The following is a 14617-nucleotide window of genomic DNA, read 5'->3' as shown; positions in this document are numbered from 1 at the left end:
ACTGGCATGTATGTTAACAATGGCGGAGCTATGTATTACTTGGGTGTGGCTTCGGCCCGGGCTAAATTTTAACAAATTGTATTTATTATATATAATTATATAATTAATTATAATTTGACCTAGGTTAAAATATAATTGACCCGGGCTACCATTTATAATTGGTCATATCTAAAACTAAAAATAATTTTGGTGAAAGATTTGAATAAGTTGTATTAGGTTATGTGTTTAATTTCCACTTATATAAAAAAAAAAAATATTTTTTAGTAAAATTAAAAATATTTAATAAAATTAAAACTCTTTTTGGTGCTGCTTGCTCAGGCCTCAGGTGCTCTATATTTAATACAATTTAAATATATTATGATATGAATTAATTAAAATTAAGAAAAATAAACACACATGTAATTTTTTGGCTCGTGCTCAAATTGGAACCCGGCTCCGCCAGTGTATGTTAATAAACTATTACTTTATCATTGTTATTACCATTAACTAAAATATGTCAACGCATGCATGGATATTTTATTTATATAATTCCAAATACATGTATGTCATATAATATTTTATCGAGGTAGAATATTATAATAACCAATTACAGTTACTATCGATATTACTATCAATTAATTTCACTGTTAGATCGATTGTGTTCATCCAACGGTTATATTTATTTTCATCTTTGTGTATGATTATGATTCTCCATATTTAATTTTAAATATAGAGAATCATAATCATACAAAGGTGAAAAAAATATAAAGTATTAGATATGGGGAATCATAACCATACAAAGATGTAAATAAGTATAACCATTGAATCAATATAATCAATCTAACGGTGAAATTGATTGGTAATAATCATAATTAGTTGTTACAATATCTTATCCCTATTTTATTTACATAAATTAATTGTTATGGGAAAATAGTATTTTATGTATGAATCAGTCAAAGTTAATAAAATGTTATAAACAGTCATTTAATTTAATTTGTATGTTTCATAAAATTAAGATAAAAGTGAGAATTGTATTATGAGTTCGCTTTTTCTACGGTCAATGTAGATAATTTATCTACAGTGAGCCCAAAACGACGTCGTTTTGAGACGGAAATTAAGGTATTTTTGTAATTATAATTTATTTTAGAGTTATAGTAGTCTTTTTCATTATAATTTCTTAATTTTTCAACCCAAAACGACATCGTTTTGAGAGCGAATGTAGATAACTTATTTGTAGAACCAATGCACTCCATGAAAAGAATATAAAGGTTCAACGATTTCGATGATAACAAACAAGCATGGAAAGAAAGCTTCAAGGAGCAACCATCAAAAAGAAGTCTAAACAAGATCAAGACTCAAGCTTCAAGAGACGTCACTAAGTCCAAACTCAGAGTAATATACTGTAGGACTTAGGATTATTTGTAAATTGATTCTTTACAAGAATGAAGCTCAAAGTTTTTTTTTAAATACATGCATTAAATCATCGTTTGACATTCAAATACATTCTTAACATGAAAACATACTTTTCAATGTTCATAAAATGTTCAAACAATATTTGAAAATGATGTGAATCAAGAGAAAACCATTTTAGGGCGAAAACCAACATTTCAACAGGTTGGTAATCGATTACCAAACAATGGTAATCGATTACCCTTCATGGTAATCGATTACCCACTCAATGGTAATCGATTACCTACTGTACAGAGACAAAAATAACGGCTATAAAACGGCTAGTTTGCGAAAATGAGTAGGAAAAAGGCCATGGGGGCCCTCTATAAATAGAGACTATTGTTCCCATTGATGGGACACACTTATTGATCATCATTACTCATTAATTCTCATCCTATTTGCCTTATTCTTGTCTTCTTGATCATAAATCCTATTTGAGTTTTATTCTTGTAAGAGTGTCATATACCCTTGTTCTTCAACTTGTGTTATTTGTACTTTGAGAGTACTTAGCCATTATTAAACACCTTCCTTGATTACTTGAGTAGCTGGGGGAGTGAACCCTACACACTTGAAAGGTCACCAAATTCCTAAGAAAATTTGGAGTGAAAAAGTGTAAGGCATCAAGAGCCCGAAGTCTTGAAAAGTTGTAGTGGTTTGTCAAGCACCCTCAAGCTTGATAGTTAGTGAAAAGAATTGATCGAGCGGCTTCAGTCTGGACGTAGGTCACGGTGGTGGTGACCGAACCAGGATACATCTAGTTTGCAATCTCTCTAACCTTAATCTCTTTATTTAAGTATTAAAATTGCATCTTAGATTGTCTTTATATATTCACTTGCTTACTTTGTTGATCACTACACTTGCTTTTACTATTAGACACTTCTTTATTAAATCACTTTATTGAAGAAATAGTCTGTAAAACATCAAATGAGGTACTTTGCGAAAAGATTTTATAAAACTCAATTCACCCCCCCTCTTGAGTATTGAAGCCACCTGTCCAACATTATTTACATTCACTTTATAAACATTAAAGTCATTATATATACTGTATAACTTTTTTAAGAAAGTATTTCTTTTTAAATTAGATTTTCTACATAACAACGAAATATCTAAATTTTAGATTTATAAAAAAAAAATAACATTACCACTCATAATTTTTTTTTTTTTTTTTTTTTGGTACATTAAAGTTATGAAGAATTGAATATGTGGCGACCCAAGTATTACTTAGAGCTATGTGGGGTATTAGGAGTTAAGGGAGCGCAAGTATAAGCATGCGAAGTTTGATAGGCTTCGCACCGCAGAGGTTGTTCATTGAGGCAATACGTCGAACACCTTGTGGCATTGAAACCCATCTTCATCTTAAGCTGAATTTGAAATTGTTGTGCACCCAACCACCACAAAACCAGGAGTGCCTGTCTTTGAGAATCGAGAAGCTTCCCAAAGGAGAATCTGTTGGGTCTGCTTTCCGTAGTTGGATGGGAGATGGTTTCCCTGTTCACGGCGGTGACGTCTTTCACGCCATTAACCGTCTCAGGAAGCTCAAGATGAACAAACGCGCACTTGAGGTCAGTCATATTTTCTGCTCAACTTAGATTTATTGTATTCTTGTAAACTAGAGTTGAACATGATGAAGAATGAAAAGGGTATTGGTTGTTGATGGAAAAATGAAAACTTTACCACTTGAATGTTTTTCTCATGTATGGCTATTGATATAGGTGATGGAATGGGTGATCAGGGAGAAACCCTATAGACCTAGAGAACTGGATTACTCTTATCTTGTGGAATTTACAACTAAGTTTCATGGGATTTCACATGGGGAGAAGCTCTTGACTCGTGTTCCTCGTGAATTTCAGAATGAGTTGCTCTACAACAATCTAGTGATTGCATGTTTGGATAAAGGTGTCGTAAGACTTTCACTTGAGTACATGAAAAAAATGAGGGAATTGGGTTATCCCATCTCGCATTTGGTTTTCAACCGCCTCATAATTCTGCATTCATCACCTAGCCGCAAGAAGATGATACCCAAATTACTCACCCAAATGAAGGCTGATAAGGTCACCCCACATGTGTCCACCTTCAACATTTTGATGAAAATAGAAGCCAATGAACATAATCTTGAAAATTTGGTGAAGGTCTTCAGTAATATGAAACGAGCACAGGTTGAACCAAATGAAATATCTTACTGCATTTTAGCTACTTCACATGCAGTGGCCAGGTTATATACTGCAACTGAAGCATATGTTGAATCTGTGGAGAAGTCTATTACAGGGAATAACTGGTCAACATTGGATGTCCTGCTTATATTGTATGGGTATCTAGGGAACCAAAAGGAGCTGGAAAGAATTTGGGGCATCATTCAAGAACTCCCCTTTGTTAGATCTAAAAGTTATATGTTAGCCATTGAAGCACTTGGTAGAATTGGACAGCTAAACCGAGCTGAAGAACTTTGGTTAGATATGAAATCAACAAAAGGATTGAAATCTATAGAGCAATTCAATTCTATGATATCTGTATATTGCAAACATGGATTTGTAAACAAAGCATCTAGACTGTACAAAAACATTAAGACAAACGGGTGCAAACCGAATGCCATAACTTTTCGTCATCTTGCTCTGGGCTGCTTGAAATCAGGTATGACAGAGCAAGCTTTGAAGACATTAGACTTGGGCATGCGTTTGAAACTTAGCAAGAGTGTTAGAAATTCAACCCCATGGTTGGAGACCACTCTTTCAATTGTTGAGATTTTTGCTGAGAATGGTGATGTGGGAAATGTTGAGAGATTGTTTGAAGAATTTCATAAAGCTAAGTATTGTAGGTATACTTTTGTATATAATACCTTGATTAAGGCTTATGTAAAAGCTAAGATTTATGATCCAAATCTTTTGAGAAGGATGATTCTTGGAGGAGCTAGGCCAGACGCTGAAACTTACAGTCTTTTGAAAGTTGCTGAACAGTTTCGGACCTGATTTTGATTGATAATTTTTGACAAATTTTGTGTACCTTTAGAGAACATCTACCATTGCTTCTGGAAGCTCCTTTTGTTTGCATTTACCACTGATAAGGTAAAGATGCTGAGAGTATAAATGTTGATTTGCATCTCCAGCTTCAGCCACACTACTAGATAAATTCTGAGATGAACTGGGCTCATTTATTAGTTAGATGAAATTTATGGATGTGTAAAATAGCATTTTTGTAAGTACACTTAGTTTTACATATAAAAAACATGCAATTTACTACAAACTAGTACATTTATAATTTCTGAAAGAATGCCCCAAAAACACCAGCGAAGACCCTATTTCTTAAAGATTAACCTTGCCATAATTTGTAGGTGATGGTTACAGGTTAGTCGATGTGTTGTATTGATCAGTAACTTGAGATAAACATTGTGTTGCGCCAACATAAATGGTTCTGACAAGAGCAACCTCGTGATTTACTCTGCTAGAATCCACTCGAGCATACAAAAGAGAGGATGACCTTGTGAACCGTAATTTTTTTGTTTTGTTATCACTGGAACAAGGCACCTTACTTATTGAGACAGCTATCAGACAATGAGATTCATTGTGCTTGTGTGTGTGCTATATGTGTTGAAGTTTCTTTGAATATGAATTCAGTTCGGGTTGATTATTCTGCTAACTTACGAGTCCATTGCTTGTTGCTCCTTGGCATAGATTGGTCTAAATTCTTTTACAAATGAGCGTTACACTGGACTGTTATAAATATTACTTTTATATCCCTAGACTTTTTCCCTTTCTGAAAATGCTTGGATTGAAATTTCTCTTTAAGAAATATGATTATAACTAACATTAATACATGTGTATAAAGTGATGTAAAAATAGGCCTAGGAACACTGAACTACTCGGACAACAGTTTACAGAACAAAATGTGATAACACTTGAGACTGAAGTCCTCCGGGTATATTTTAATACACGTTCTGAATGAAGTCAAGTAGAGGCTCAGTGCAGTTATTTAATTTCAGCTACACGACAACATTCTTGAGTGAGGATCATAGGACGATAATTTGGAAATTGTAAAATGCATGAATTTTTTTTTTAAGATCTTAACTTATATTTGTTCTGTATGTGCTAAGCGAACCATAATTAGATTAGATATATTGATATGCCAAGCTTACAACAGGAAAACCTTCCTACCTTACAACAGATGTCCACTTCCTATCATAATCTACAACTGCAATTATATTACGCAAAGATAAACTTGATCCACCTACCAGGAAAGAACGGTTAAATTTAAAAACCTGTTCATCCAGAGCCTTGATAATACCAGAACCCAAAGACTAAATTGAACTGAACATGTCACTGACAAAATTGCAACAGAGAGCTACTATCATGCACACCACCGATTAGCCAATATAATTGATCAAAACATAGGTTTAACAGAAAGCTAAACAACTAGCATATCTTGGAAATAACTGCATCAGTAATTCAGTATTAATACGGGACCAATACAAATGATGACAAAAGAGGCTTATTGTGCAAATCCCTTTTCAAAACACGCAAGAATACCAGGAAGACATCCATTTTCATTCATTCAGGTAAGGTAATTTATGAATTCTGCAGCAGTAGCAACTGCTGCCCCTGTAATGGCGTCTATGGCAATCCTGTCTTTCCTATTTTCGCTGCATGCAGATACAAGAGCCCCAGTTACCGCACCTCCAATCATGGCATTCTTCTGCAATAAATCCAAGTCCATGGGAAGAAAATAAGGGCTAAGGTAAGAATCTCAGCCGAAAAATAAAATTACAATTTACCAAATATACATTTCACTTCCAATTTTTATAAATTCATTTTTTAATTATTATATCAAAGGGTAGATGCTACAACTGGAATCTATAACTTCTATTTACATCTCCATTTACTCCAGCCACTTGAGCTAATACCGTAGCGGGCATTGTTCTAAATTCTAATACAATATCCAGTTTACTATTAGACTCATTTAAAGCCAAACATCATGCTTGTTAACAAACAGCTTTAAATTTTTCATCAGATTAGATGCCATAATAGTGAAGGCAAGTCCAGAAAAAAGTGTAATATCTAGCATAGAATCTAAAAATCATAATAAGTCCATTTAAGGGCAAACCAGTGCAAAAGGCTCCCCAACTTGGGAGGGTACATATGAGGTTCAATTGTACACAACCTTATCTTTGTATTTATGCAAAGAAACTGTTTCTCACACTCAAACCCGTGACTTTCCGGTCATAAGAAACAACCTTATCATTGCTCCATGGCTCGCTCTCATAATCTAAGAAGCACCGACACTCCTTAAAATTTTTTTCCAACGTATCGGATACGCGTATCGGAAACGTATTGTTTGGTAATCTACATCCTGTATCATCGAATAACGTATCGAAAACGCGTATCGGTGCTTCATAGCTCATAATAAGTCTATTTAAATAGTGAAATTAGATTGCTGTAGGAAATGCTGGTGGTTGGATGAATGGTAAGTCCAACTACCATGTGGAGAGAATTACCCAGTCCCTGGTGCCACGGATCCTCTCTACCCCATATTCCATTCCAACGTATACGCCAGCTACAGTTCCTGTAAGCACAAAAAAGAAAACACATTAAATGGAGCTAAAGCATTCACTAAATGAATGTGCCATATTAAAACATCATGCAATAAAGGTCTTACCCCAATATGCACCTTCTTTACACATCTTCTTCAGCTGCAACAAAACTATGTCTCATGAACAAGGAATAAATAATAGCATGCTCAATGAAACGTCTATTGAAAGGGATTCCTGCATACCCTTTGGGGGATCTCCCCAGTTATCACTTTTTGCAAGGACTAATTCTCCCAACACTCTACTTTTAAAGAAGATCCATGAAAGCACGATTGAAAGGTTACGGGGAAGATAATCTAAGTGTTTGATATGCTAAAAAGGGAGGCGTCATAGATAGTTGAAAATTGGCTACAATATACTAATCTACATACTTAAATTAGACTAGATGTCTACAATTCAAAGCCTCAATGTGAATTTTTAGGAATGAAACTCACCCTAAAGAATTGGCCACGATTAAATCACGAACTTACCATTTTCTCAAAATCACGACTTGAAATATTTCCTGGAACAGGCATTTTCTGTTAGTCTGACAAAAACCTACACAAACGAAAACAATAATCCAAAACAAAACAACGAGGAACATTGAATTGCTACCACACAAGCAAAGCAGATAGAAGCAAAGTAAAGCAAGATATTGCAATAGAAAAAATAAAAAAAAGCTTTCATGTTTCAATATAACCTGAATTTAAGCAATAAAAAAAAATAAACTTTAATAATCCCCAAGAATTAAAGTTTACATCTTTTGCCTCTTTAACAAAAGGGAAACAGCATTAAAAAAAAAAGAAAAAAAAAAGATAAGGGGATGATGAAATACCGACCCTTACCCTTTTGGAGAATATGATAGGTATCCTCGGCAGCTGCCCGCGTGGCTGCGACCTGAAGAAGAACCATGTACGAGGTTGGTTCGGAATGTTTAAGAAAAGAAAGAAGATGATAAGCAGTTACAGAAGTTGAGAAATTACGGTTCCGATCTTCAAGAAACCATCAACGGTGAGGTTTAGGAATGGATTGCCCATGTCTATAATTACGTCCACCTTTGGCGTAGATAGCGACCCTGGAAACATCTTTCACTTTCACTCCTCTAATTTCGTCTTCCTTCCCTTGTTTCTTTTAGTTATAAACTAATTTATACTTCAAACTTCACAGTTCATTCAGATCACATAGGGGAGATGTAAAGATAGGGTGTACATCCAAGTGTCACTTCATTGGCTCATATTATAGATATCAATTTTGTTTGTTATATATGGGACTTGGAAATAATAAAACATAAATTATTGTGCATGCATTGAGATCTGAACTGCCTTTGGTTTCCTCAGAGCTAAAGTTAATTAGAAAATTTATAAATATTGACACATAAATAATCTATCAATCATTACATACATGAATTTTTTGAAGAATCATTATTAGTTAAATTTTATTCTTTAAATCACATTAAGTATATATTTATTCTAATATTAGCACCTACAGAATGATTGATTCATTATTAGTAGAAGATTTAAGTTCAACTTACCAATTTTCATATATTTTTTTAATATAACTCAGGTACTCCTCCACCACAATTAAAGATTAATTTTCTCGAAGCGTAGAAATCATCGAAATAAATTTTACTTTTACCAACAAAGTATTTTTCATATACATAGTCAGAAATTAAAACTCTGTCAATATGTTTAAGAGATCTAGCTATCTACTAAATATCCTGAGTTTTGTTGGTTACCAATTTTCATATTTTTATCTCAAATTCTAGATATGTAAAAAAATTTACACTAGTAATATATCGTAATTAAAATCATGTTAATATAATATTTTCGATAAAATCGAGGTGAGCGGTAGTACTAAATTCAGGTTGGGCCGATCTTGTAGTTTAGAACTGGGCCACATGGATTCAGTACAGTACAGCTGTGATGTCTCCGCATTATGCTTCTGAAATATGCGTCATTGCTTTTAATTTCACCGACCAATATATTGAAAATTGAAAAATTTGCCATTTGTTGTAAAAACGAAAAAAATATATACTGATTTACTTTTTTTTAAATTAATTTTACTCACCGCAAAAATAATTTTAGAAACCTAAACTAAAACCAGTGCTGCCAAGAGCAACACCAAGTTTAAGGCTTGTTCTTAGATGACAAATGACAATATAGGATGATTTTTCTTTTTCTATTTTCTAGAGGTTGCTGCATCATAGTTTGTGGTTGCCATTGGCTCACTAGTATCACAACATTTTGAAAGTTGAGATAATGTAGTTCCATTCTTATGGACGTGCTAAGAAAACCGCAAATTTATGTGGAAGGAAGAAAGCACTGATTAATAAAGATGAAATTGAAGGTATCACGTTGATCGATTATTCGATTAATCCTATTTAAATATTAATAGATTTATTATTGGAGCGGTTTTTCTAAAATTATTTTTTCCATTCTCATATCTAGACTTTTGATTAGGGAATAATACATTTTCTTTATTCGAAGATACTTGGGCATGCCTGGATCAAAATAAAATATACTCTCTCTTTTTTTGATATAAATAAAGGATTTTATAAGAGTTACGTTGTAGGAAAAATAATTGTGTAATGTTATAGAGATTCATTTTGCGTGCCGTAATTTTCTTTTTTTCTTTTTTCTTCAAAAAGTGTGGGCTCCACAAAATATTATGTGTGTAGAAAAATTTATTGTGTCATATTAAATGACAAATACAAATCTCATAAATAAAATATACTTTTGTCTCTGAATTTAGATGACTACCATACTTTACCGGCCGAACCATTTGTCATTAAGAAGTCAATGTCACACTCTTACTAATTGAAAATTATAATAGCCACATTAAAATAAAATAAAAATGGAAGCAGTTATAACAAGGGAAAAATGTTTATTTTTTTAAATGATATAATTTATATCCATTCATTTTTATAAAGAGATGGGACCCACACATTTATATAACTTTCTCTTCTCTTTTATCTATCTCTTTCTCTCACTTAAAATGATATAACTTTACATCCTTTAAAATGATAGATATTTTTTCCTTATAATAATAATAATGGCCACAAATTTATTCAAGGTGCATCTAGAAATAATATTTTTAAAATAATGTAAATAAAGAAAAAGGGAAAGGCCCTAAAGCATATTCGGTTTTATCTGTATTATAAAGCCTGTATCGAGTTTCGACAGTCACTTGTAGTTGACGTTGTATCATCGTAGAACAAGGGTTTGTGACTTCTCATTTTCTCGTCGGAATCGAAATAACAATACAATCATGGGCAGAAAGTTCTTCGTCGGTGGCAACTGGAAATGCGTATGTTTCTTTCGTTCTTTCACCATTTTTTTTTATTTTTTTTTTGCGTTTGTGAAATAATTTGTTTAAATCTCGATGAATGAAATTTGGTATCTTAAATATTTGGGATGAGCTCGGAAACTATCTCAAGAATCTGAAACATTTGTGTTTCTAACTATCAGATCCGATGGGTTAATGTCTGTTTGTGAATTTATGTTGGATCATTTGATGTCTGATACACTCTCTTTCCCGATCTAACAAGCACTTAGTAATAGTGATTAGTTACACCCTTTGGACTAAGATCCTTATCCCTATTCACAAAGGAAGCATCCACTTGAACTTTTTTTGTGATGATCTCAAAAGCATCCACTAATATGTTGATGGGATTCCTATCTGCCTGGTATAAATTTTTTCATGGATCTTTTCTTATTGCCCATGTTATAGAAATAACTAAGATATCTCAGTGTTCTAAAATCTTTTGAAGTGATGCATCAGCATAAATAACTGATGCTTTGAATTGAATTTTGTTGCAGAATGGGACCACTGAAGAGGTCAAGAAGATTGTTGGCACTTTGAACGAAGGTCAAGTCCCTGGAGAAGATGTTGTGGGTGAGTCTAAGCAAGCTTCCCATGGGGTTATCTCTTTTCATGCTAAACATTTCATGCTTAGCTCACTCTTGGCAGTGGTCTATGTTGCTAAGTAAATTTCAATATGAATTTGGACTATTGTTTGGCTTGAGGAACTTAATCAGAAAACTACCGAGTGCTAAAATTTTATAATTCTGTTTATTTTTATACAGAACCACGTAATTATGTACCCTTTTGAATTGTTATAACGAGACTTAAAATTCTTTAGGCGGCATAGATGGTGTTGCTATGCTTGTACTCTATGCAATTTGTATTTGACATTTACACGGTTTTTTAAGAAAAAAAATTGATTATCTATATGGGCCATACAGAACTTTTTAACTTAATATCAAGTTACTGGCAACGACAGAATTTGTTATAGTTGCTTAACTGGTACATATATCCATTATTGGTATCTCGCTTCAGTTATTTATTTTTCAAATAAGTTTATCCAATTTTTATTGTTGTTGATGATGATTATGTTGCTGATGTTGACATATGCTAATAAGGGTGTTTCTTTTTTACAGAAGTTGTTGTGAGCCCCCCCTATGTGTTCCTTCCCTTTGTAAAAGGTTTACTGCGCTCTGACTTCCATGTTGCAGCACAAAACTGTTGGGTTCGCAAAGGTGGAGCTTTTACCGGAGAGGTTAGGTATGCTATTTGTTGGTTCTTCATTTTGTTTCACTTTGATGCTTTGCATTTAGTTTCTATTGCTAATGACTTAAAGGGAGCATTTGTTTCAAGGAGATTAGTTTTATATTCCTGGAAATGTTGAGATGGGCATACAACGTTCCCATGTTGTTTCAGCCTTACAGGATTTAAAAAAAGATTCCCAGGCATATTGTTTAGGGTCATTCTCACCAAATCATACAAGTGGAGGGGTGTGTGTATGTTTCATTCCCATGACAAGGGAATGATTCATGTCTTACACAACGACCCTCTTGCCCTCGTTTTTCCTTCAAGAATCTTGGGAGTGGGTGGGTGGACAATAGGTGGTTGTGGGTAGTGGCTAGGAAGAAGATAATTTTGTTTATTTTCAGGGATATTTTTTTCTTATAGTTACACATTCTTGGGACTGGGTTTCTATGTCCATATAGGAATATCAAACATGGGTATGATAGGTTTCCCGGAATACCATCCCTAAGAATATCATTCTAGGTAACCTTATTACCAGGAATGAAAATCCATCTCCTAAAACTAATGCTCCCTAAGGGTTTTGATCTTTCCATGTTCAGTTGAGCCATGTAATAACTGTCTATATCTCTCCCTCTCTCTTTTTGTATCAGTGATTTATAATAGTAGGGCACATATTCTTAAACCTTTATCCATCATTTAATCTCTGTCTATTATTTCTTTTGCATGAACAGTGCTGAAATGCTTGTTAATTTGGGAGTTCCTTGGGTTATTCTTGGCCACTCTGAACGAAGGCAGCTTTTAAAGGAATCAAATGAGGTACAAAGTGTTCAATTGTCTTTGATTTATATTTTTAAAATTTTCCTTTTTGTTGGTTGTGTTATAAGTTCTTTTTTGTGAAGTTACTTGTATTAACAAAAGTTTATCATTTACCAACTATGGTTGTGCACTTCTTACTGCTTTACTGTTTATTACAGTTTGTGGGAGATAAAGTTGCATATGCACTTTCACAAGGTCTGAAAGTTATTGCTTGCATTGGTGAGACTCTTGAACAGCGTGAAGCTGGCACAACACTGGCTGTTGTTGCTGAGCAAACAAAAGCAATTGCAGGTACTTTTTTACCCCATTCATAAGGGTTTTATGTTATTTATATACAATTATAGATTAACTGTTATGTTTTTATTCCTTTCTGTGAGAAGATGTTCTCACAAATATTGTGTGGAAGTCTTTGCAGTTTTGGTTAAAAAAACTCATCTAATTGCAGTAGCAGATTGTCATTATTTCATCACTTGCTATTTTGTTGGCAATCATATATTTACTGACTTCAATTTTTATTTGCAGCTAAAGTATCAAATTGGGATAATGTTGTTCTGGCCTATGAGCCAGTTTGGGCCATTGGGACAGGAAAGGTTGCAACTCCTGCTCAGGCTCAAGAGGTAGGCTGCCTACATTTCATTAATAACATTGTTGTTTAAGTTAAAAATTGGCTGCACTATACTTTAAAAAAATAAAAAAAATTCATGGTTCTCTTATTTTTAGATCTGTATCGCCCTATCTGAAACCTTTTTATTTCTTTGCTCTGATGTCCAATTAGACTGTTGATACCTCTCATTCTTTCTGCCATCTAATTGCCCTAATTCCGTATTTTGTGTAAAAAGTAACTTGCAGATTGTGCTGTCTTGACAATGTTTGTTGGATGTTTGGCCTAGGTCCATGCTGATTTGAGGAAATGGATTCATGACAATGTGAGTGCTCAAGTTGCTGCGACTGTAAGAATTATCTATGGAGGTACTCCCGTTTGCTCTTTACCCTATATCGTTGTGTATCATATGCAGTTACTTAGATACCAAAGAATAAACATGGTGTGAGTTTTAAGACATTAGAGAAAGCTAAGGTGGGAAAGCATGTCGGGTGATTTGCCATAGACAAGCACAAACAAGTCTGTTGTGTACTTTCTGAGATTTGGTTCGTTAGAGGTTGTTCTGACCTTTTTATTTTTTTCATTGGTAATTTTGTATTACTCTTACACTTTTCAGAGTTGTTAAGCTGTCTATTGTCCTGGTCCTTGGAGGTTTCCAATTGGTATATTAAGATTGTGTTGATAGTTACATATTAGTAATTTCTTATTTAATTGCCACATATTAACTGCAGGTTCTGTAACTGGAGGAAACTGCAAAGAATTGGCAGCACAACCTGATGTTGATGGATTTTTGGTTGGAGGTGCTTCCTTGAAGGTGATTCTTTTTCCCCATTATTTTGGTTGTGTTTGGTTTCTTGTTTTGCATTTATGCAACTACTGAATTTGATTTCTCTTTGTAAATAGCCGGAGTTCATCGACATCATCAATGCTGCCACCGTGAAGAAGAATTGAAACTATAGTTAGGAACTGATATGCTGCCTTTGAAGCTGCTTCGGAAATTTCTTTGTTTTGAGTTTTGGTTATGTACTTTGTGGCTTATGCTTGGAACCCTTGTTCAGTACTGAATAAGTATGTTTTCCTTTTAATTTTCTACTTGCAAAAAATAGTGTAACTACCATAACATTTGGTGGGTAAATAATGTTGAACGCCAGGGTTTTAATTGACTTTACTCTTATCTTCCATTTTCTTTTTACGCCTATTGATGCACGGGTTATGTAGATTGTGTTTAGTCTTTTGTGGATTTGAATATCTAAATTGAGTTCAGTGTTTTCAAGAGCAAAGTGAGGAAAGTAAAGGATTGTAGGGATATATTTATATATTATGGTTTACAAGTGGTTAATTTTATTTTATTTTTAGATATTTTAATCGGTTCATTATTTTGTGATTAGTTTGATTTGGGATATGTTTCAGAATTAAGGCTTTAAATCCCTTTTAACAATGGTATTAGGAAAGATTGAATATATGTTTTCACCTCCACCATGATTTGGTTACATGTGGATATTTTGAGCAAAGCCAAATGCAATGGAAACAAAAACCAGCGCTTAAAGATTGTGGAAAGGGATTTCTGCGGTTCAAGTTTTGTACTGTTAAAACTTTGGGAAAATATTTTCTCCTTTAAAAGGAGAAAATTTCTCTCATGTTAGTGACTCAAAGTATAAGTGGGTCTCATC

At 33.7% G+C, this 14617-nt stretch overlaps 3 protein-coding genes across 4 annotated transcripts; 2 read left to right on the top strand and 1 right to left on the bottom strand.

Annotated features, from left to right (window-relative positions):
* The first annotated feature begins 2694 nt into the window (after positions 1-2694).
* On the top strand, positions 2695-4621 carry LOC133302821 (pentatricopeptide repeat-containing protein At1g07590, mitochondrial). Its single transcript, XM_061502647.1, has 2 exons — positions 2695-2990; positions 3141-4621. Exons 1-2 carry the CDS (start codon positions 2697-2699, stop codon positions 4389-4391), a joined length of 1545 nt encoding a protein of 514 aa, XP_061358631.1. The 5' UTR covers positions 2695-2696; the 3' UTR covers positions 4392-4621.
* Positions 4622-5652: 1031 nt separating this feature from the next.
* On the bottom strand, positions 5653-8181 carry LOC133302823 (outer envelope pore protein 16, chloroplastic). 2 transcript variants are annotated; one of them, XM_061502649.1, is made up of 6 exons: positions 7966-8181; positions 7822-7879; positions 7474-7505; positions 7072-7105; positions 6911-6978; positions 5653-6111 (listed from the first exon to the last, which is right to left on the bottom strand). In XM_061502649.1, exons 1-6 carry the CDS (start codon positions 8065-8067, stop codon positions 5971-5973), a joined length of 435 nt encoding a protein of 144 aa, XP_061358633.1. In that variant the 5' UTR covers positions 8068-8181; the 3' UTR covers positions 5653-5970. The 2 variants fall into 2 exon arrangements, with proteins under 2 accessions (XP_061358633.1, XP_061358634.1); XM_061502650.1 differs by having other exon boundaries at positions 5691-6111; positions 7828-7879; positions 7966-8178.
* Positions 8182-10128: 1947 nt separating this feature from the next.
* On the top strand, positions 10129-14131 carry LOC133302822 (triosephosphate isomerase, cytosolic). The gene is made up of 9 exons (XM_061502648.1): positions 10129-10288; positions 10801-10876; positions 11422-11545; positions 12262-12346; positions 12505-12637; positions 12869-12963; positions 13237-13315; positions 13679-13761; positions 13851-14131. The coding sequence occupies exons 1-9, from the start codon at positions 10250-10252 to the stop codon at positions 13896-13898; spliced, it is 762 nt and encodes a 253-aa protein (XP_061358632.1). The 5' UTR covers positions 10129-10249; the 3' UTR covers positions 13899-14131.
* Positions 14132-14617: the final 486 nt, after the last annotated feature.

Source organism: Gastrolobium bilobum, unplaced genomic scaffold (genome assembly GCF_033153095.1).
Source record: "Gastrolobium bilobum isolate Gb01-03AN ecotype WA unplaced genomic scaffold, APGP_CSIRO_Gbil_v1 utg30383, whole genome shotgun sequence".
NCBI lineage: Eukaryota > Viridiplantae > Streptophyta > Magnoliopsida > Fabales > Fabaceae > Gastrolobium > Gastrolobium bilobum.
This window is presented reverse-complemented; position numbering and strand designations above follow the sequence as displayed.

Excerpts from the sequence above, each read along its gene's own strand:
- LOC133302822 (XM_061502648.1), top strand. The coding sequence starts at position 10,250 with ATGGGCAGAAAGTTCTTCGTCGGTGGCAACTGGAAATGC. Across the intron at positions 11,546-12,261 it reads GCTTTTACCGGAGAGGTTAG|TGCTGAAATGCTTGTTAATT; the intron begins GTATGCTATTTG and ends TTGCATGAACAG. Across the intron at positions 12,347-12,504 it reads TTTTAAAGGAATCAAATGAG|TTTGTGGGAGATAAAGTTGC; the intron begins GTACAAAGTGTT and ends TGTTTATTACAG.
- LOC133302823 (XM_061502649.1), bottom strand. The coding sequence starts at position 8,067 with ATGTTTCCAGGGTCGCTATCTACGCCAAAGGTGGACGTAATTATAGAC. Across the intron at positions 7,106-7,473 it reads GTCGTGATTTTGAGAAAATG|CTGAAGAAGATGTGTAAAGA; the intron begins GTAAGTTCGTGA and ends GTTTTGTTGCAG. Across the intron at positions 6,112-6,910 it reads TCCGTGGCACCAGGGACTGG|AAGAATGCCATGATTGGAGG; the intron begins GTAATTCTCTCC and ends GATTTATTGCAG.
- LOC133302821 (XM_061502647.1), top strand. The coding sequence starts at position 2,697 with ATGCGAAGTTTGATAGGCTTCGCACCGCAGAGGTTGTTCATTGAGGCA. Across the intron at positions 2,991-3,140 it reads TGAACAAACGCGCACTTGAG|GTGATGGAATGGGTGATCAG; the intron begins GTCAGTCATATT and ends CTATTGATATAG.